The 21,645-nt window shown below is 35.7% G+C and overlaps 1 protein-coding gene across 3 annotated transcripts in view; it reads left to right on the forward strand.

Annotated features, from left to right (window-relative positions):
• LOC124532593 (moesin/ezrin/radixin homolog 1) overlaps positions 1-20,432 on the forward strand; it is a 34,492-nt gene extending 14,060 nt beyond the window's left edge. For all 3 annotated transcript variants that reach the window (XM_047107572.1, XM_047107571.1, XM_047107570.1), the window contains 8 exons: positions 14,120-14,242; positions 14,403-14,573; positions 15,229-15,440; positions 17,867-18,127; positions 18,209-18,314; positions 18,397-18,531; positions 18,651-19,016; positions 19,098-20,432. In XM_047107572.1, the coding sequence (XP_046963528.1) occupies positions 14,120-14,242; positions 14,403-14,573; positions 15,229-15,440; positions 17,867-18,127; positions 18,209-18,314; positions 18,397-18,531; positions 18,651-19,016; positions 19,098-19,262 (1,539 nt within the window). In that variant the 3' untranslated portion in view covers positions 19,263-20,432. The remainder of the gene's footprint in view (positions 1-14,119; positions 14,243-14,402; positions 14,574-15,228; positions 15,441-17,866; positions 18,128-18,208; positions 18,315-18,396; positions 18,532-18,650; positions 19,017-19,097) is intronic.
• The last annotated feature ends 1,213 nt before the right edge of the window (positions 20,433-21,645 follow it).

Consider the following 21,645-nt stretch of genomic DNA (forward strand, 5'->3'; position numbering starts at 1 on the left):
GTTGATTGCCTATAATTCTTAAAAAATTCACAGTAGAAAACATAGCGTGACCAATCTAATTATTGCGACCGGTTTAAATATCGTTTCTGCGAATAGAACACAAATGGTATTTCACGTTGATTGATGTATTTAGTGTATTATTGTAAGTGGACACAGTAAAACATATATTTTACGGGCTCTGTCAAGTTCAAGATTTTGTATATCGCAATTGCAATTCTTGAAAACATTATGTTCTGTTAAATTTATTGGCGAGATTGTAACTAGTTTTGTTTGCCAAATGGTTGTCTACCAATAACTGATTAATTTTGTAAATAGTGTACATTATATTTGCTACTTATAATATTTCATAATGAGCGTAAGATCTTGAGAAATGAAGAAACAATTGCCATTTAGGTCGACGCGTGTTTCCGTCATTTTGTTTACGCACAATTCATAAACCTTCTGTGACACTGATTTTCCTGTATTTATCCTTAATCGACATTGACCCGCTAAACCAATGTCATCGTGTACGACTTGTACTGTATACCGAAAATATATTTTATACCCTCGTTAGCGAGGACGTCCGGTTATCGGATTCGAAATTACTGCAATGTATATGAATATTCAACAAATTCGCACTACGATCATGACTTTCTAAACGGTCAACGATTCAAATTAAACGATTGACAAATAGCTATTTATTTCGACAAACTCATTGCTTTTCTTACACTTTGTTTCGTTATCACGTTTAACAAAGATTACGTTTATTGTATTCTGTCGTGCACAATTGTCCGTTTTCTATGACAGACGTGTCGTCGAATTCCGTGTTTCTATTCACTTGTGTTGTCTCAGTGAATGGGTAAACAGGTGTAATGTTACCAAACCTGTTCTCGATAGTGGGTTACGGTACATTCCTATTGGTTATGCGTATTCTATGTCAGATGAAAATCGTTGATTCCCAGACACAAGATCAGCAATGCTGCGCCTTTAGCGAAAACGGAAAGTAAAAATAGATTAATGCACGTTTTGTAAGTTAACTCGAGTAAATAATATAGTAACCGGATTTAGGAGTGTCTGTTATCATAATCATCAACTAATATGGTCACGATAAATAGTAGAAATAATAAAAAGAGTCGTGTCATTGATTACATTGAGATTATGTAATATTGCTTTACTTTTAAAAGACGATAGAGAGCAGGTGAAGATTGTTGTTCCAAGTGATAAATAATATCTTTTTTTTATTTGACTATGCTTGATATATTTTCATTACATAATAATTATTTGCTAGGAGTACGTAATTAAATAAATATGTCGCTTAATTAAAAGTAACTGGTGGTCAAATATCTACTATATATATAATGTATAAATAAAATATATAAATCCAAAAAAAATTCGAAATATAATGCTATTAAAATTTTCCCGCTATTAACAATTTCTGGACAAAGATTAGTTAGCTATAGTTATTATTACAAGTAAAAATGATGGTGTTATAAAAATAAATATAATTAATATAATATTGATAGTCTGCTATTCCTTTAGAATGATTTCTTAACGATAACTCCGGGCTAATTGGTCTCGTGATCACAATGCGGAAATCGAAACTGGCGCGCGTGCCCTCGTGTAAACATTCATTGAGTTTAATTCAATAAACTGTCCAGTTGAACGGCCTATATCTCTAAATAGTGTCGTCTACTATCGTTCCTTTTGTTTTTAACTTTGATGATAGTTTCGATTCGAGATTAAAGACTTTTTTTTCGAGTATGTCGACATATAAAACCTTTTTCGTCGTTCTGACAACAAACATATTTAATGATAAACATTCGAACAGACTTGCCGACACATACACTTGCATTAAGAGAGTTATAAAAATAAAATCCTTTTTATCTTTGAATGATTTTAGCAAGTGTGTGTACTTTTGTTAAATTATGATAAGACTCAGTCTGTATTCACTATTATCTATTATATAACGGATATTGTTTTTTTTTTTTTTTCATTATATAGAAAACGAGAAAAATATTCAACATTGATATCCACAAGATATATTAAAACGTCGACTATAATAATATTTGTGAAAAAAATGTTGCAATTTGTATGTATTCATGCAATATAATGAATTAAAATCGACAGTGCTTACTCATGCCCGTGGAAAGGCCGCAAATGTTTCTTATTATGCGAGGTTAAGCCCACATCGGATATGTTTTAGCATTCAGTTCATCCATACAGAGGCAAAGGCGAGTGACTCATATGCTACAATAGTCATTCTTATAAATTATACCTATACCTCTTTGGTATTCGGTTTTAAACGCAAAATGTCTAAGCATTATTTCCATTATAACTTAAGCCAAATTGAAAAATGAAGTTATCTATTCAACTATTTGATTTTCTTTAACTCTAAAATTGCATATGTCAATAAGGAACCGATTTTGTTTGTAGTAAGGAATATTTTATATTTCTTACAATGCTACTGCTACTCTTTCTATTGGTGTGGTTGACTAGATTACACTTACTATCTGGTGATCCAAAAAAGATACAAAAACGATTGTACTCAAAGTGGTCAGAAAAAGTTGTTCTGTGTAAGTTACACGATATTTCAACTATCATATATAATAAATAAATAATATGTAATCTTTGCGTACCGAGGTTATAAGTAAATAACATTACGTGATATAATTTATTGTTTGATTGATTGGTCGATCAACTGTCGAAGTGTTTGTGAATAGTAAAAAATAATCAGTCTTATTTTAAGTACCCGCATGGCACCATAGGCTGTACACATTCTATTTATAACATGTACTCTCATTCGATTAATATAGTTGTATTTACTTGGCGGTGGCGCTTTGTGCAAGCCCTTCTGGGTAGGTATCACTCCACTCATCAGATATTCCACCGCCAAACAACAGTACTTGGTATTGTCGTGTTCCGGTTTGAAGGGTGAGTGAGCCAGTGTAACTACAGGCACAAGGGACATAACATCTTAATTCCCAAAGTTGGTGGCGCATTGTCGATGACAAAAATGGTTAATATGTCTTACAGCGCCATACTTACTATCAGGTGGCCCATATGCTCGTCGGCCAACCAATAGTTTAAAAAAAATCATGCGTTTGCTGATCTCATAAGAATCCTTAAATAAGGCTACGATGATATTCCAGCACCCTGCCGCCAATTATGAATATGAAGGGCCTTCGTGAAGCGATGTTTTTCCTTACCGCCGAGCACGAAATGCCATGTCGTAAATAAATTAGTTTTTGTATATTAATAATTATTACAATTCCATTCACATAATTAGTTGTTTAATTATTTATGAATTTTAATTCAAAAATAGACGCAAAAAGTTTAGCAAGGCTCCTTTTTAATTGCAAACCAAACGTTTGGCTCGTTGAAGTACGATAATTTATTTGAATTTGAAGTTCGAGAATGAAACTGTTGCATAAGTATATGAATAATTACAAAACAACATTAAGATAGTTATGTATTTGTGTCGAGGCATAGCGAAATGTAAGGTAACAACCGATAATGTCCCACTTAGCGGGTCGCGGCTGATTCGGTTTTAAACCGACTACGGCGCTTAATTCGTTCACAAAACTTCTCTTTGTAAATTAATTCAGCGCTCTGTTAAAGCGGAAAACCCTTTTCCATTCGCCGTTAACAGGTTGTTACACGATGTTTTCCTTAATCGCCGATCATATGATTGATGCGCAAAACTTATCAGTCAAGATACACTACTGAATCAGCGATCTTGGTCGTTGATTTTTGGATGGGTTTGAGAAGAATATTTTTAAATGGTATTCTTTGAATATTGTAGTGTTACCAGATGTTAAATTGTGTAAATCATGACATGTTTATCGAGCATGTGGCACCAGTATGTGTAAGCCAAGGCTCGGTACAAGGTAAATTGTTAACGCCACCGAATTCACAAACACTTACACGAAGTCACTTAATATATAAAATATATTTTTGAGATGAAGAGACTTTGACCCCGTTCGACCGATTACCATAAAATTTTAAATTTTATGGTTTATATTCATTAGTCTCAATCTATGAGCTATTGTAGAAAAAGATAATTAATTTAATAGCTTATAATTATAAATATATATATATATATAGCTGAGATGGCCCAGTGGTTAGAACGCGTGCATCTTAACCGATGATTTCGGGTTCAAACCCAGGCAAGCACCACTATATGTGTTTAATTTGTGTTTATAATTCATCTCGTGCTCGGCGGTGAAGGAAAGCATCGTGAGGAAACCTGCATGTGTCTATTTTCATCGAAATTCTGACACATGTGCATTCCATCAACCCGCATTGGAACAACGTGGTGGAATATGTTCCAAGACCCTCTCTATAATGGAAGAGGAGGCCTTACCCAGTAGTGGGAAACTTACAGGCTGTTACTTTACTTTACATATAAATATACGCTTTAAATAACTATGGTGATGTTCGAAATAAATATTCAATATGTTTATTGTTTTATAACAGTACATTATGCAATTTAATTAGAAAGCGATCGACACTATTCGTAATTAAAATTCGATAACACATACGAACTAGCAACACTTGACAACATAATTTATTACGTCTTCATACGCAAATTACATACGACACCGAATACGGATTTCCGATACGATCATCGGAAGTTCACACACGTACCTCGTGAACAGCGCTACTATAAGAACCAATCAATGATCATTACAAAAAATATAATTCGTTATTTAAATTCGTAAGACTAAACTTTCAGCTGTTATTATTTCGAATGCTGTCAGTTTGGTGTTCTTAGGAATATAAAATCTTCCACTATTAAAGATGTAACAATAATGACTCCTTACAATTCGTATTTATATGACACTTATATATTTCGTAAATAAAACTTGCTTCAGCACTCCTCTCGAAAATGACAGCAAGAAACATCGTCGATCCGTTGCTATGGTAACGAAGATAAATAACTTTTGCCTTTATATTTATAGGTAATAGAGATTAATGTATTAAATGCCACGTATTTTAATAATCTGTAATATTAAATGTAACTTTCTGATGTATATATGTGTGTATATATACATACCTAAAAACCACATAAAGACTACTACAAGTTACAACACGCAATGTTTTATCGTCATCATCAAACGATCGTTACTTCGCGCAAACAATATATCATTCAATTGTTTGTATCAAAAGAATGTCATAGTAAAACTTATATCAAGTGCCTTTTTATGAAATTATCGATAAAATATAAATGTATATATCGTTATCGGCCGCTAGGTATTAACGTAATAGTTTGTATTTAGGGTAAAAATTAGTTTTTGATTGTTATCGATCGTACATATTTGCCTGATAAACATACAGCGTACAAGAATACACTTCTAATAATTAATTTTAATTTAATATCAACTATAAGACGAATAATTTGAAGAGTTCTTCTATATAATTTATTTTTAATTCTTAAATGCATTCAAAATAAGGATGTATTACATATTTGTTCAGAATATTTATTTTTGATAACTGTTGCTAATGTCAAACGTTCGTGTTATGATAGTAGTTTATGTTGCATACTCCCATACAATTTATAAACCACATATTCTATAGTATGTGATTTCAGAACACAATTACTACACCAATTACACCGGTACGTGGCATTTTAATAATAATATTTTGTAATGTTATTTTTTATTATCATATTTACATTGTTATAATGTAGGTGTGTAATATTAATGGGTATATAATTTTATTTCGACATTTTTCTAATATAATTTAATGGAGTAATAATTTAATCGTCCGTGGAAAGAAAGAAAGGATGAAGGTGTACATTTATCTTCATAGATTTGAATCGATCTATGCATATTCCTTGATGCCTTTTACAATATTGATAGGCAGACTGGCGAATAGACCACATCGACATTAGCGTGTAATGTTAACAATTCCCTTCTGTCGACAATTCAAACTACCTTGATAACTAAAATGTTATGTCTCTTACACCTGTAATTGTACTGGCAATCGCTCAACCAACCGGAATGCAGCAATGTCATGCTGTTACTGCTGTTACTGCTGTTTTCAGCTGCTTGTCATGAGTGGAAGATACTACAAATACAAAAAAAAAAACACACACACAAATTAAATAACTTGAAGTATCATTTACTTACCAGGGTTCACTTTTTTGTAAAATTTACGTATTCCAACCGAAGTGTCATCGCGTCCTTATTCCTAAAAGAATATTCCAGTGTATTTGTTATGCGTCAAAATCATAAACGGAAACGAGATAAATCATCGTAGTCTATGTTCAATGTAACGACACTTTGTTAAGTTATAAATATATATATGGTAGCTTCTTATTAATCGAAATCCATTATATACTTGTAAACATTAGATAGACGCTTTAAAATCGAACAGGTTTTAAAATTTTCCAATCTAAGTAGTCGTTGCTAAGTCACTTCAATGTTACAGTGTTAATCTGTAACGCCAATAAAGTCTCATAACATACAGTATAAGTATTACATATAGTATTAGTATACAAAGTTAAAATGTAGTTGTAACCTTACGTCATCTGACTTTTTTATTTGGCTGTACAATACACCGATCGTTGTTGAAATATGCTACATATATTATATAGAAGTTGATTCATCTGGTTAGTTCCGCTATGACTAACGAGCTGTTTGATAAGGAAATTAAAGGGAAATCAATGTTATTAAATTAATTCAACGAATTCTTTATGTATCGAATCATTTGCACTTGTTTCGTACCTGTATATTATCTATAACTAATATATCTTGCATGCTTTATTGCCTCGTATTTATAATTGTGGTTGTAAGTATTTTTTTGTAATATGAATACAGGGGCGTTTTTCCTGTTGTATTCCTCGTTATTCTTACTTATAAGGCACGTCCCAGGGTACAAACAGTAGGACGGGCCAACAAAAAATATGGAGGTTTTCCAATAAAAAGTAATAAATATATGATATATATATATATATATATATATATATATATATATATATATATATATATATATATATATATATGAATATATGAGCAGTCGGTTTACTTGATAATAGTTATCATAAAGATTGCCTCTGCAAATAATTTATTCCATTCCTTGTTACACCAGTTTTGGCACTAAACCTGAGCCCCTTTAAAAGAAGGATCGAAACGTGACTTACTTTTTGTTAATTAAATCATGTTAATGTACTTTTTGTTTAAAAATAAAGTACATAAGTTTACTTCTAAAACATAATAACATTCCAGCCCAAGTATTTAATTTTAAGATTACTTTAACAGCGATGGAATTTGGATCTAACTCAAAACGCTTAATGTAATGTAATCACAAATTTGATACATTTCCATATGTTTGAGGAAAAATCACTATCATTTCCAATAACATGATCGATGGATAGTAGGAAAAAAATATAACTTAACTCATATTTTTAATTTTTAATTAATTTAATCGATTTTCGTTAGAAAGTAAATTCCAAACCGGTGGTTGCTTTACATTTAATTTTAATTCTATATAATGACGATTCTCAAGGGCTTATAAACGTGTATTTCAACGGAGTATGCACTGATATTTGGTACGCTAACAAAAAGAAGAAAGGAATTTGAATTGAAATGTTAAAGTTAAAATATAATGACAATTAAATTTGTAATATTATAAACAAGATTGAGCCTCACTTATATTTTGGTAACCTAAAAGCACACACGCAGGTCAATGTAACCCTAACTCAAATTTTATACTCAATGGCAGCCTCGCAAAAGTTTAAAAAGCGATTTACTAAATGTAATGTTATCGAAACGAAAAATAATCCTGGCCTACTCACATAATAAATATTCTCCCCGATATTTCGAAATATAATTGTTTTTTTATATGTCAATGCATGTATTCACAACGTGCACTAGTCAGCTCGAATCTCGAACCATAGGTAACCGATCTCCGGTGTCAGATTGGAACTTATCTATGGTTATAATGAACATCGCAGTTACCAATAGTATGCACTATCGATAGTATTGCCGCTATCGATAGTATTGCTCACTAAGAGCTATCGATACTATCGATAGTATTGATCAAAGCGATACTATCGATAGTACTATCGATGTCTTGAATAATTTTCGAGGTCAACTATCGATAGTCCAACTATTGATAGTTCTGCTACACAGGAATACAATAATTGAAAAAAAAAAAACAAGCGATTTATGCCTATTTTTATGTAGCTTAATAGACTTCATTTTGCAACGAATCAACCGATACATCTCTTAAATGAGACCTGTTTTTTGTTTTATTCGATTAAGTCAAATACTTGATACCTTCGAAACAAAATAATAAAGAAGCAAGAACAAAAAAAAAAAAAAAGATTAATTTATTAAAATATGTATAAACCAAACATCTATGTGTGTTCGTGTAAACCATTATTACTTTTATGTACATTGATGTAGAAGTTCATTAGCCACGTAATCTATTTATGTCTTTATAGAACAATAATTAAGAATTGAATTACATTAGATCCTATTTTATTCGCTGAGCGGGTTTGCGAGAGTCTTGTATTATTATTTTTTAATTTGGACTGGTTTTCCTTTGACTCACATTGCGGTGGAATGCTTTAATTTTATACGCATATCTATAATCGTATTAAACTATAAATAATAACTAGTTTCGTGCGAACACACGTATTTATCTTGTCATCGCGCTATCATCCAATGTAACATTTTTAATTTAATTTCTATGGGATCCGGTTTTATCGTTGGAAGCTTTTATTATATAAGCTTCACTTCGAAACGGCTTGATAATCGTATATAAGTAAATCACTACATTCTGTTATTTGTTATAAAAGCTGAGAACGTACATTATTGTGAAACAGTATTGAAAAGAAAGTATTAAATCAGAAAAACTGTCCGTTTCGTTCAATTTAATTTAATAGAATAGACGAAAATTTAATAGCATTATTAGATTGTATATTTTTATCAAAAAGTAAGTGCTACTTTATAAGATTCGATTATAATATTATAATATTTTTTTATTATTGTTACTAACGTAGTTTTAAAATAAATATTTTGTATACTAATATCTTTTCATAAGTAGATAATATGTAATTGTATAAATGTAAATGTTATGATCCTTGGATGGTCGAAATAAAATATTATTATTATTATTATTATTATAATCATCTAAAGATTTAAATTGTTATATAATTAATATCACCGACGATCTCCAGACAGTATTTATTTAGCGCAATTCTCAGTCCTAGGCAAATCCCAGCAGACTCTATTCACATTTATTCATTATCCAGACGTTGAACTGTCTCTCTCGTTTGTTTATATTATACGTATAATATGAATCATGAAACTAATGTACGTCCGTCAATTATAGATATATTTATTGAATGTTTATATTTCGAATTAGGAAACAAAAAAGAATACTATTTTTATAGTAATAGGTACGTATGGAAACAATATGGTTCAGCTCTAAAACTACGAAACATAATGGAAGATAGCGGAAAGAAAGCGAGGCAAGCATCATAACTTATAGTACTGAAACTTGCATTGATTCTGCAAATTGTGGAACATCGAACCGAATGAAAAATGTATGAATAATCTAAATTGAACGCGGATGAAAACACGAGGCACAACTTGTATTCAACAAAGATATCATTATGGTATGTATGATATGGTAAGTTTGTATTTGTACGTCGGAGCGACGAACCCGCCTCGAAAACGCTTGATATGAGAGATAAGTCGCAAACACTACAGAAATAATGTGAAAAAATATTTGCATTTATTATACGATAAAACAGAAATACTAATTTAATTACTTTTTAATGTTGTAATTATGCAGTTTTAAAATTACATTGCTCATTAAACACTTTTAACAGTTGAATTCAGTCTTATGCCTCTCATAAAAAATCAGCGTTATTTTTATACCCTTTATACAAATATAACACTTCGCTTTTATAAAAAAATATAGTGTGTTATTTCGAAGACGATACAAATTAGAGGACGGTTTGAGTCGTTTATACACACTTAAGGACTACGACACTTGATGTAGATTAGGTTCCAGTAGATCTGATGCACGCGATCTCGTTTCAACGCTCACGGAATGTTGCTTTTTGTCATCGTCGATAATTATGATTATCGTAGCATATGAAATACGGCCTCAATACAAGTCGTGCGGCGGCGCGGGCGACGGTAGCGGCGCGTCGCATTGCGTCACGGACACCTAAACGAGTGATATCTCGGAATATCGACGAGACGATTCTGACTCGAATTTGACACGAGGAGTAAGTTATTGATGCTTATCCGCTTGTAAGTCGTATGTTTTATCTCGAGCTCACGCTTCGAACACGAGTGGTAACTATTTTTCTGGAGGAGAATTGGAATATTAGTAATCGATTCAATTAATTTCTGTTGTTTTTTACAAATTTGTACCGGTGCGATATCGTAACCGGTACCATAAACAAGTTTGTGTTAATATCGATTTTAAACTGATAGAATAGTTGAAGTCGCACATACTTGATGCCTCAACGGCTTTAGATAAATGAATCAATATATTTTTTATTTATAAAAAAAAAATGATAATAAATTTGGTTGATATTAGAATTACATGTACAAGTTTTGTCAAATAGAGTATGTCAAATAAACTGTTTGGACAAATTAGTTTTATAGTAAAAGTGGTCGCTAATACCTAATACATGCATTTGTGCGGCTTCGCCAAATCGGCACATACGATGCGCGGTGAGCGGTCACCGAAGCGAGACGCTGCGCCCGCCTGACCTCGTTCCCACGACTCTTCATCACCAGGTGGCAGCGGTGACCTCTGCGATCTTCTCTAACTACTCGCGTCCTTGATTGGTAGCTTGGATGACTCACCGAATAAAACAACCATAAACGTTTAGCTTCATCTTTCCTTTGTTACGCTACTGATATATGACATCATAACCTAACGATTTAATGAAACTGTTTCACTCGGAATTGAGATGTTTATTCTGAGAAACGAGATGCGTGATAAAATCGTCTTACAATAACAATCTTGACATCTTTATGTCCAAAGTAATAGCGTGTTTAATTCGAAGTGCGAACAAGTACCAGACAGCGAGTGAAAGTGCACTGACGCGCCCGGAGACGACCTTGCTGTGCCACGCACACGCGTACCCAACCTCATTTGCTCCGTCGTCTGCACCCACCACCGCTCGGTAACCTGCGCATGCCGACCATGCAATTTATCATCAACGATCAGCAATTTATTCTCAACAATCTCCCGTAACTGAAGGAAACATGACGTCCGCTTATATAGTAAATTGTTTAAACGCTCTAAGTTTTAATGGATGTAATTGTTCCTAATTGAGGGTCGAGCTGAACGACGTAGCGTTTGAAACGGGTTACGGTAGAAAAAAATGAAACGGTGTCTTCCTCGCGCGATGTGGCCGAGATGCGACGCGCGTGCGAACGTATCAATGGTGAAGAGAAATGTCCCACACGTTCACGAGTTTCACTTACGATTTAAATCATTTCAATCACATACATTGCTGATTTGTCTCACTTATTTCACAAAACTTCGAACAATTTCTCTCAGTTATTTGCAACCCGGAACTTTGTATTCAGAATAACACGAATGAACGATAAACTGATCAATTCATTCAAACGCTGGTAGGAATGTGTCCGTAAGAACAGCTGATTTTGCCGTGAACGCGGTCGTGAGGTTGTTGACCATACTTTCGCCGCTGCCACGGTTCAGTGCTGTTGCATTGCTTAAACTTCAAGAACCTAAAATCGACTAGTTGAATAGGGAAAAATACATTTCTTTCTATTAATTTGTACTTTTGTCGGCTATTTATTTTGCAGTTACATTTGACACGAATTATTCGAGTCAATCGATAACCTAAATCCCTGGAAAACAATGACGAACGTCTGTTAGAAATAAAAACAAATATATATTATGTGTAAATATGTGAATTTTCATGAAAAACATTTTCCGTATTTTACAACTATATTTCCTATAAGCCGGAAACAGTGGTGGAGAAAACGGCGAGGTGTGTGACGACCGCAGTTAGGAAGTTGGTATCTCCAGAGGACGATGAGGATGCGGCGTTTGATAGGGCAGATGATGTGGTAAGGTCGGCGAGAATCTCGAGTAAGAGGAGTAGAAACGCTAAATTGAATGCTAGTCTGTAAACAAAATTAGCTAAAAATAAGTAATACTTTCTGAACTTCTAAGAGCTAGATTTTCATTCGAACTATGCGTCATGCATTCGAAAAAATCTTTAAGGTAAACTGCCACAGATAAATGCTATTTTCCTTCTCCATAATGTTCTTTCCCAGATGCAATTTATAATGTTTATTATTCTACTGCTGGCTATAATTGTATTTTATACATACTCTTTTACAAACATTTTATGCAATGAAAGTATAATTATATGTCGAGTTTTGTATGCTCATAACCTTCAGTTAATAGTGAAAGTATAGAATTTGAAAAAAACACCGCCTTCTTGGTGGATATTTAAAATGAATACAAAATATTAAAAACATAAAGTTAAAACCGATAATATTGATAAAAGTATATATAATTGGCCAGCATTCTTTAGCGTATGGCGTCACTTTACTGATAATACCTTATCAGATCTCGCAGACAAAATTTTTTCAGCATTGTAATGAAACTGTTAAAAACACTTTCCAACGCAATAGCGACTTCTAGCGCTAAAAATTATTCAAAATTGAATATTAACTTATGTTACCATTTCAAATTTATTACGTCCGCGTATTATCAATTGGAAATCCAACGATAAAAGTATTAATTTGAAATGTAGCTTATTACTCGATGTTCTATATTTTTTTAAATACTCCAAAAGAAACTAAATTTATATTTTATATTGTAATTTACATGATATAAAGTAATGTTACATTTATATCAGTTATGATCGGCTTATGCTGATAAAATATTTATCGCAGAATTCATTCATATTTTGTGTACGTTTTAGCTAAATTCTGAATTTAATCGTTTAATTATCACGCTACTTTCGATAACGTGAACGCTCGTTAGAAATCTAAAAATTTTAAATATTTTATGCCCCGTGTATTTGTCTTTTCTCTTATATGCGATACATATTCATTTGTGAAACTTCTGTCATTCGTTTCGTAAGGAATACTTCAAAACTCTTTGAATTATGTGTCATTATAATTAACATTCATTTTTTTCTATTCGATTGCAATAAATAAAATTTACGATAAAAATATATTTAATTGACTTTCGTTATGAAGAACTTGAGTTAATAATAATTAGATAGTTTATTCACTCACGAAGGCGCGCCCACTTAAAATTTTGTCGGCGTACATTAGTATGAGTGAGTCTTACCTAAATGATACTTATGTCTTAGTGAGCGTGAGGCGATTATGAGAAAAGACAGTAACAACATAGATTATATTGAATACTTATATATATCACAAATAAATACTGATATTCTATATTGGTAAAGATGTTACAACATCACGATTGTTCGTTATAATTTTATATATATTATGACACTATTTAGTATTCTTACGATGTGTTCGACTGTACACTTGCATGTTGTCCGCCGAAAAACTGGCGCTGAATTGTAATTAATTGTTGCCTTTTTAACGCTTTCCCTGGACCACTTGGGCACGCAACGAAGTCAGGGTCGCTACCATTCTCCAGATGGGTAAGACGAACGACTATATGTAATTGTATGATATTTGTTTTCATGTAGGTAATATATATATTTTTTGTCGACGAATTTTTTAAGAGCTTGTACCTTCATGTTCCACGGGTATAGACAACGACAGGGTGCGAACGAGAGGCAATACCTTTTTCAATTCCTCTTTTTACTTGCATGATTTGCGGAAAAGGTTAAGGAAGGTAATTCGTAAATGCTAAATATATTCGATGACTCAAGATTGGCCCACAGATGCCACAAAGTAATAAAACATGATACCATTAATGTGCAAGCATATCCATGACGTCAGCATCACGTTGTGATCAATGCGCATGAGAAATAAAACTTAAAATCAAAACGTCATAAGACAAAATCACAAATGTTCCATCATCGATTTAAGGTGAAAACGGCATATTCCGTTTTCACCTTAAATCGATGATGACGAATTAGTCCCCGTGAAGTGTGATTATGTTCGAAAACTAATGTGTAAAATTTCGTTTCCAGGTGATGCAACAAGATGTCAAGAAAGAGAACCCACTACAGTTTAAATTCCGGGCCAAATTCTACCCGGAAGATGTCGCCGACGAACTCATTCAGGAGATCACGCTCAAACTCTTCTACTTACAAGTGCGTATTCGCAGCATTATATGTATTTCTTACTGTGTAACTGTTATTAATTCTTACTTTAAAATGTTCTGAGCCATTTGTTTTAGTTCTTCAAAACAGTGACTTGGAATTGGAATAAAAATAGACTAGTCTGGATCTAAAGGGATGGAATTTCCTATAGGTAAAGAACGCAATCCTCTCCGACGAGATATACTGCCCGCCGGAGACGTCAGTGCTGCTAGCTTCGTACGCGGTGCAGGCGCGCCACGGAGACCACAACCCCGCCGTGCACGGCGCCGGCTTTCTCGCCAACGACCGTCTGCTGCCTCAGCGTGTCACCGACCAGCACAAGGTACTAAACCACACACGTATTATTTCTATGCCAGTTTGTTTATAGTCTGCATCTTTACCAAATCATAAAAAAAACTAATTATTACGACGACCTCCATGGTCGAGTGGTGTGTACACCGGTTTTCATGGGTACGCCACTCTGAGGTCCCGGGTTCGATTCCTGGCCGAGTCGATGTAGACTGCCATTAGTTTTCTATGTTGTCTTGGGTCTGGTTGTTTGTGGTACCGTCGTTACTTCTGATTTCCATAACACAAGTGCTTTAGCTACTTACATTGGGATCGGAGTAATGTATGTGATATTGTCTCATATATATATGTCTCAAAATGCTTCAAAAAATATATAGACCGCTGATGGTAACTTATTTGATATCCATTATTGCTGGAAAAGTTTCCTGCTATCAATTAAACGGCCGGCGCGCTTACCTTCTTAATTACCAAACACGTAACTTACTTAGAATGTCGTCATGTAAAACAATATAATGTCAAGTATTTCACATAAAGTATCATATGTGTTAAATAGTTCATGTCATAATGAATCTGGTATGTGTATTGTCATATAACTAGCAACAAAACTCCTCAAGTCCTCCTCCTCACTCCTCACTCCTCACTCCTCGCTGATGAAATTTCCAAACCTAATGAGAACTCTCCCCCCTCAGATGTCCCGCGAGGAGTGGGAGCAGAGCATCACGAACTGGTGGCAGGAGCACGGCGGCATGTTGCGCGAGGACGCCATGATGGAGTACCTGAAGATCGCACAAGACCTCGAGATGTATGGCGTCAACTATTTCGAGATCCGCAACAAGAAGAACACGGAGCTCTGGCTCGGGGTCGACGCCCTCGGCTTAAATATCTACGAGAAGGATGACAAGTTAGTGGAAACATTTATTCGTCTACCGACAGACGGGGGTTCCTAGGGCACACTAAAGGGACTACCCTATTGACTCACTGCATCATTGATATCTTGTATGCGCTGAGCCGAGTTGGTCCAGTGGTTAGGTTATATTATAACCGATGATTGCGGATTCAAACCAAAGCAAGCACCACTGAATATTCATGTGCTTAATTTGTGTTTATAATTCATCTCGTGTTTAGCGGTCAAGGAAAATATGTGAGGAAACCTGCATGTCTCTAATTTCATAGAAATTCTGTCACGTGTGTATTCCACCAACCCGCATTGGAACAGTATGTTGGAATATGTCCCAAATCTTCTCTTTAAAGGGAGAGGGGGCCTTGGCCCAATAGTGGGAAATTTACACTGTTGTTGTTGTATGCATTGTTAAATCATGAAAACAATTCGCGTTACAATAGTACTAGTGAGTTGAGACAGAAATAGTCCAGTGAATAGAACACGTGGATCCTAAACGATAATTCGAGTACTTAATGTATTTCAACAATAACTCATGTCGTTCTCATCGTTTGAGGAAAATATTGTGTGGAAATGTATGTGCCGTCAGAAATGTTATCACATGTGATTCTCGGTAAATTGCGGAACAAGTCTGTGTCCTGTGGTCAGGTATCGACGTTCTGTTACAGCCTGTTAGAAGAATTTAATGTTACCGATAACGTTTTGAAATTGAAATTGTAACGAAACAATTTAAAAGAAATTGATACTGTAGTATTGCCACAGATTACTATATAATTATAACGTAATACCGAAAAAAACAATTTGAGAATTCATTAGTAACTATTATTGATACCAAGCTTATTTTGAAACTGTTTAGTTAAATCTTCTTACATACATACATCAATGGGTCATTATCAATAGTTTTCTATGTTGTCTTGGGTCTGGGTGTTTGTGGTACCGTCGTTACTTCTGATTTTCCACGACACAAGTGATTAAGCTACTTACATTGGAATCAGAGTAATGCATGTGATGTTGTCTCATATTTATATTTATAATGGATGCCAGTATAAAGTACAAATATGCGCCCGCGCTTTCGCGCATGTTTAAGGAATAGGGAAACGGATGGGTTTTCTTGTACTTTCCGAACCGTTGATAGATTTACATTTATTTCAACCCTGGAACTAGACCATTCCAAAGTTTTTTTTTTTATTGTATAGGTTGGTGGACGAGCATATGGGCCACCTGATGGTAAGTGGTCACCATCATCCATAGACAATGACGCTGTAAGAAATATTAACTATTCCTTACATCGTCAATGTGCCACCAACCTTGCGAACTAAGATGTTATGTCCCTTGTGCCTGTAGTTTTTATAAGACTGCTTGAATAAAGAAGTTGATTTGATTTATTTGACAACATGTACAAAAATTTAACGATGATCTACTACTCCACTAGTATTAAAGATGTGAAACAATCTGACGCACTTACTAACTTATACAACAATATAAGGAAAATTTTACTAAAAAGTAAATTCAACTTTATATACAGAAACTATTAACACAAAAATAAGCTATCTCTTCAAGTAGAACGTAACAGCTGATATATTGAATAGGTGATTACAGTAGTTTCGGCATGACATAATCAATTGAGACACAGATAAGATAATCGCGCGCGTCACAACTCGATCGAGATACGCTAAATATTTCACCGAGTAGGTAGGTCTATTTTAAATAAATGTTGAATTATATCATGATTAAAGAAATATGTAAAAAATTTATTGCCACTCGACTATAACTATTGTTCTATTCAATGCTAAGGACTCACTTACGATAAGTGATGTACCGTATTCTATTATAAAGGTTGCGTCACAATCTCGTCACCAACTGAAATCTACCATTCCTTGAGAGATTACTACACAGAAACGGGAATAATAAACAATTTGACAGTTATCTCATACTACAGTATCCGAGACTGCCTCTGAAAATGATTACTTAAAAATGTAGTTTCCTAACTTAAAAAATGTTGGTAGTGATCTCTAGAGCTGAGATGGCCCAGTGGTTAGAACGCGTGTCATCTTAACCGATGATTGCGGGTTCAAACCCAGGCAAGCAACACTGTTATATAGTGCATAATTTGTGTTTATAATTGATCTCGTGCTCGGCGGTGAAGGAAAACATTGAGGAAACCTGCATGTGTCTAATTTCATCGAAATTCTGCCACATGTGCATTCCACCAACCCGCATTGGAACAGCGTGGTGGAATATGTTCCAAACCCTTTCCTTAATGGAAGAGGAGGCCTTATCTCAGCAGTGGGAAATGTACAGGCTGTTACTTTACTTTACTTTTACTTTAGTAGTGATCCCCATAACACGGTAAAATTGTAGTGTAGTGGGTGCCCCACAACTTTAATGATATCAGATATCGATCGAACGTAACCATGAGCAACTCGCAGGCTGACCCCGAAGATCGGCTTCCCGTGGTCCGAGATCCGGAACATCTCGTTCAACGACCGCAAGTTCATCATCAAGCCGATCGACAAGAAGGCGCCGGACTTCGTGTTCTTCGCGCCGCGCGTTCGCGTCAACAAGCGCATCCTCGCGCTCTGCATGGGCAACCACGAGCTCTACATGCGCCGCCGCAAGCCCGACACCATCGACGTGCAGCAGATGAAGGCGCAGGCGCGCGAGGAGAAACTCGCCAAGCAGGCGCAGAGGTGAGCTCCCCCCCCCCCCCCCACCACGCGCCTCTCGTCCCGCCCACCCCCGCGCCCGGACTCATGCGTTACTCTGTGCAGGGAGAAGCTGCAGCTCGAGATAGCGGCCCGCGAGCGCGCCGAGAAGAAGCAGCAGGAGTACGAGGACCGCTTGCGACAGATGCAGGAGGAGATGGAGCGTTCACAGGTAAGCGAGCGAAAGATCCAATTTCTTATAACTCTGGTTCGTATTAAAGTCGTGCACTAAATCTGAAGACTTGTTTGTGTAGGCGAATCTGTTGGAGGCGCAAGAAATGATCCGACGGCTGGAAGAGCAGCTGCGACAGCTGCAGGCGGCCAAGGAGGAGCTCGAACAGCGTCAGAATGAGCTGCAGGCCATGATGCAGCGCCTCGAAGAGACAAAGGTACGCCTCACGTGAACACCGGTCCCGACACTCGATGTTCAGTTATTATATTTGGTGTCATTCGATGGTATAAAATAAATGAATCTCTATGATTATACATATAATAACTCCACTTGTAGAATATGGAGGCGGCCGAACGACAAAAGCTGGAGGACGAGATCGCGGCGAAACAGGAGGAGGTGTCGCGAATCCAGCAGGAGGTGGAGATCAAGGACACGGAGACGCGGCGCCTGCAGGAGGAGGTGGAGGAGGCGCGCCGCAAGCAGGACGAGGCCGCGGCGCTGCTGGCCGCCGCCATCACGCCCACGCACCACCACGTGGCCGAGGCCGGGGAGGACGCGGGCGAGGAGGCCGGCAGCGGCTCCGAGGCCGGCGAGGAGGCGGGCGGCGGCGAGCTCGCGCGCGGCCCCGACGACCTCGTCGACCCGCTCGCCGAGCGCCGCACGCTGGCCGAGCGCTCCGAGCGCCTGCACAACCAGCTCAAGGTACGCCCGCGCCCCTCCCGCGCACCCCCGCGTACCCCCGCGCGCCGCCACGCACCCCACTCACTGCCGCTCTCGTTACAGGCGCTGAAGCAGGACCTGGCGCAGTCCCGCGACGAGACCAAGGAGACCGCCATGGACAAGATCCACCGCGAGAACGTCCGCCAGGGCCGCGACAAGTACAAGACGCTGCGCGAGATCCGCAAGGGCAACACCAAGCGCCGCGTGGACCAGTTCGAGAACATGTAGAGGCCGCGCCCCCGCGAGCCGTACCGTCCGGGCGACGTCAGCCGCTGGCCGCCGAGAGGCCACCTTTATATTCTGTAGTCGGAGGTCGAGTTAGATCGGTGCTTGCGTGTTTTTACAAATATCGGATCCGTCGGGCGTCGTAGTCGGGACTATAAGTGTAAATATTGATTATTACTATTATTAATAGTAATTTTATTTTAGACTATAATGTGCTATAATAACCGAATATGTATACATTGATCGAGGATGTATCTTCGAAACCGAGAATATTGAGATCGTACCGGCACACAGATTCGTTTAATTAATGTAATTATTTGTAAGTGATTTGAATTTTATTCTATAATAATGATTATGTATCGATCGGGAGCATCTTGTGAGTCATAAATGGAGTGCCGTGCACCGGCGCGGCACTTCAGGGCGTTTCGCGTCGGTCGAGCCGACGGCTATATCTTTATATAAATCTTAATCTTAAAAGTGTAAAACACCAATATTTTCGAGGATATTTAAATTTACAGCTAGTTTTGCTCAAAGTGGAACAAGTGTCCGAAGTGTCTTGAGAGTAGTGGGGGGTGAAAGGGAGGGGCGACGGCCCTTATTTATTTTTATAATCATTTATATTTTAGATATAGGAGTTAGCTTTCATGTGTAATTAATTATCGTTCGTTTCCGAATCACTGTTCCCTCGTTACTCGTTACTAGCTCGATGTTCCGTGCGTTACTGATATCACGTCGAGTACGATATGTTGTGTAGTTTTATATCGGTTCGCTGACCGCCACGTCCTACTGGTAACTGCTTATATGTCGGCCCACGTTTCTTAATTATTCATAATTAATTCCTGAACAAAATTCTAAAGTAAAATTTAAATATTTAATTGTATGCTTATAGGATGTGTATAATGTTATTTTTAAGTGTATTAAAGGCATTCCATAAGTAACAATGCGGTGGCGTGTACTTGGTTATTGAATAAAACTTGAGAAAATATTAGTTTGGAATTATTTGTACGTGTTATTGCAATAAGTGCCATCCGTCGCATGTCCTGGGCGTTGCTCGCAGCCGGAATACAGCAGTATTGAAAGTTTATCTTGTAATCGTTTCGAAAATATACAATACCACGTTGCCTTTCAATATAGGATGAAATTTTTTTCAAATAAAATGTTTAAGTAAATAAATTGAGTTTTATTTCTGATTTATATATTATTTTCTTTATATGTCATTTCATTACATCTTAAGGATAATTAACAATATAAAAAAATGTAATTCATTGTAATCATTAAAAAAACATTGAAACGTAAATTATTTTTATTTACATTATGTACAAATTCACATTAAAATAAGATCATATTATGACAAGATATCCTTATAATATTGTTTAAGATATATCATTCAATAAGAATTTTCTAGAAATAAAGTAAAGTTGAATACTTGACTATAAAAAAATATAATCGAATTGATAACCTCTTTTCTAGAGTCGATTAAAAAATCTCTAGATATAAAAAAAATGATAATTTCGATATTACAACAATAGATAAAAAAAAAACATTCAAGTTCAGAATAAATATTAAAACATCGGCGAACAACGTATTTACTACCAAGCACATCGAAACAGTATTTAGAGTTACCAATAGTTAAGAGGATGATGATCTACATTTGGCGCCAAAATAATGACATTTCGGATGTATGATGTAGATGAGTGACTTGCGAGTTTACAATGAAATAAAATTAAGACAAAACCTCCTTAGTCGTTAGCCTTTTTATAATTTCTTAAAAAATCTTTTGAATAAACGCAAAATATAACTAGTTTTATTTATTATTGATTGAGTTTTTTAGTACCGATTTGGTTAAAGTTCATTGTGATAGTTTCCGATGTTTGCCAATACACAATATTCATTCTGAAGTACTTATACAGGATTATTTTTAAGTGTGAGTATTTATAATTTATTATTTTGACAATACTGATTCAATTTAAGAATCGGTAGAATATTTTGCGAGAATTCTGTAAGGTGCTTAATAAAGCTAAAATGCATGACACTGGCTAGACATCTATATGCAAACGTTTGTTATAAACAAAAAAAAAAACATCAACGTAGTATTAAATTCATCATTTTTGATGATATTGATTCAATTTAATTGGACGTCTGCAAAGTAATTCTTTTAACATTTTCCACAGACAACAGAATATCTAGATATATTACACGAATTTGGAGCGAGTAAATGATTGAAAAAATATAGGACGTGCGATATGATTTAATGCAGTCCCTACAAGCAGATAGAACGTTGGGATTGTTATTGATTAAATAATATAGAAATATTTGTGTGTATATAACATTATGAAAACGAATGTCACAATGAACCGCTTTTTTGGAGAAACGAGTCATATACAAC

Source organism: Vanessa cardui, chromosome 9, assembly GCF_905220365.1.
Source record: "Vanessa cardui chromosome 9, ilVanCard2.1, whole genome shotgun sequence".
Lineage (NCBI taxonomy): Eukaryota > Metazoa > Arthropoda > Insecta > Lepidoptera > Nymphalidae > Vanessa > Vanessa cardui.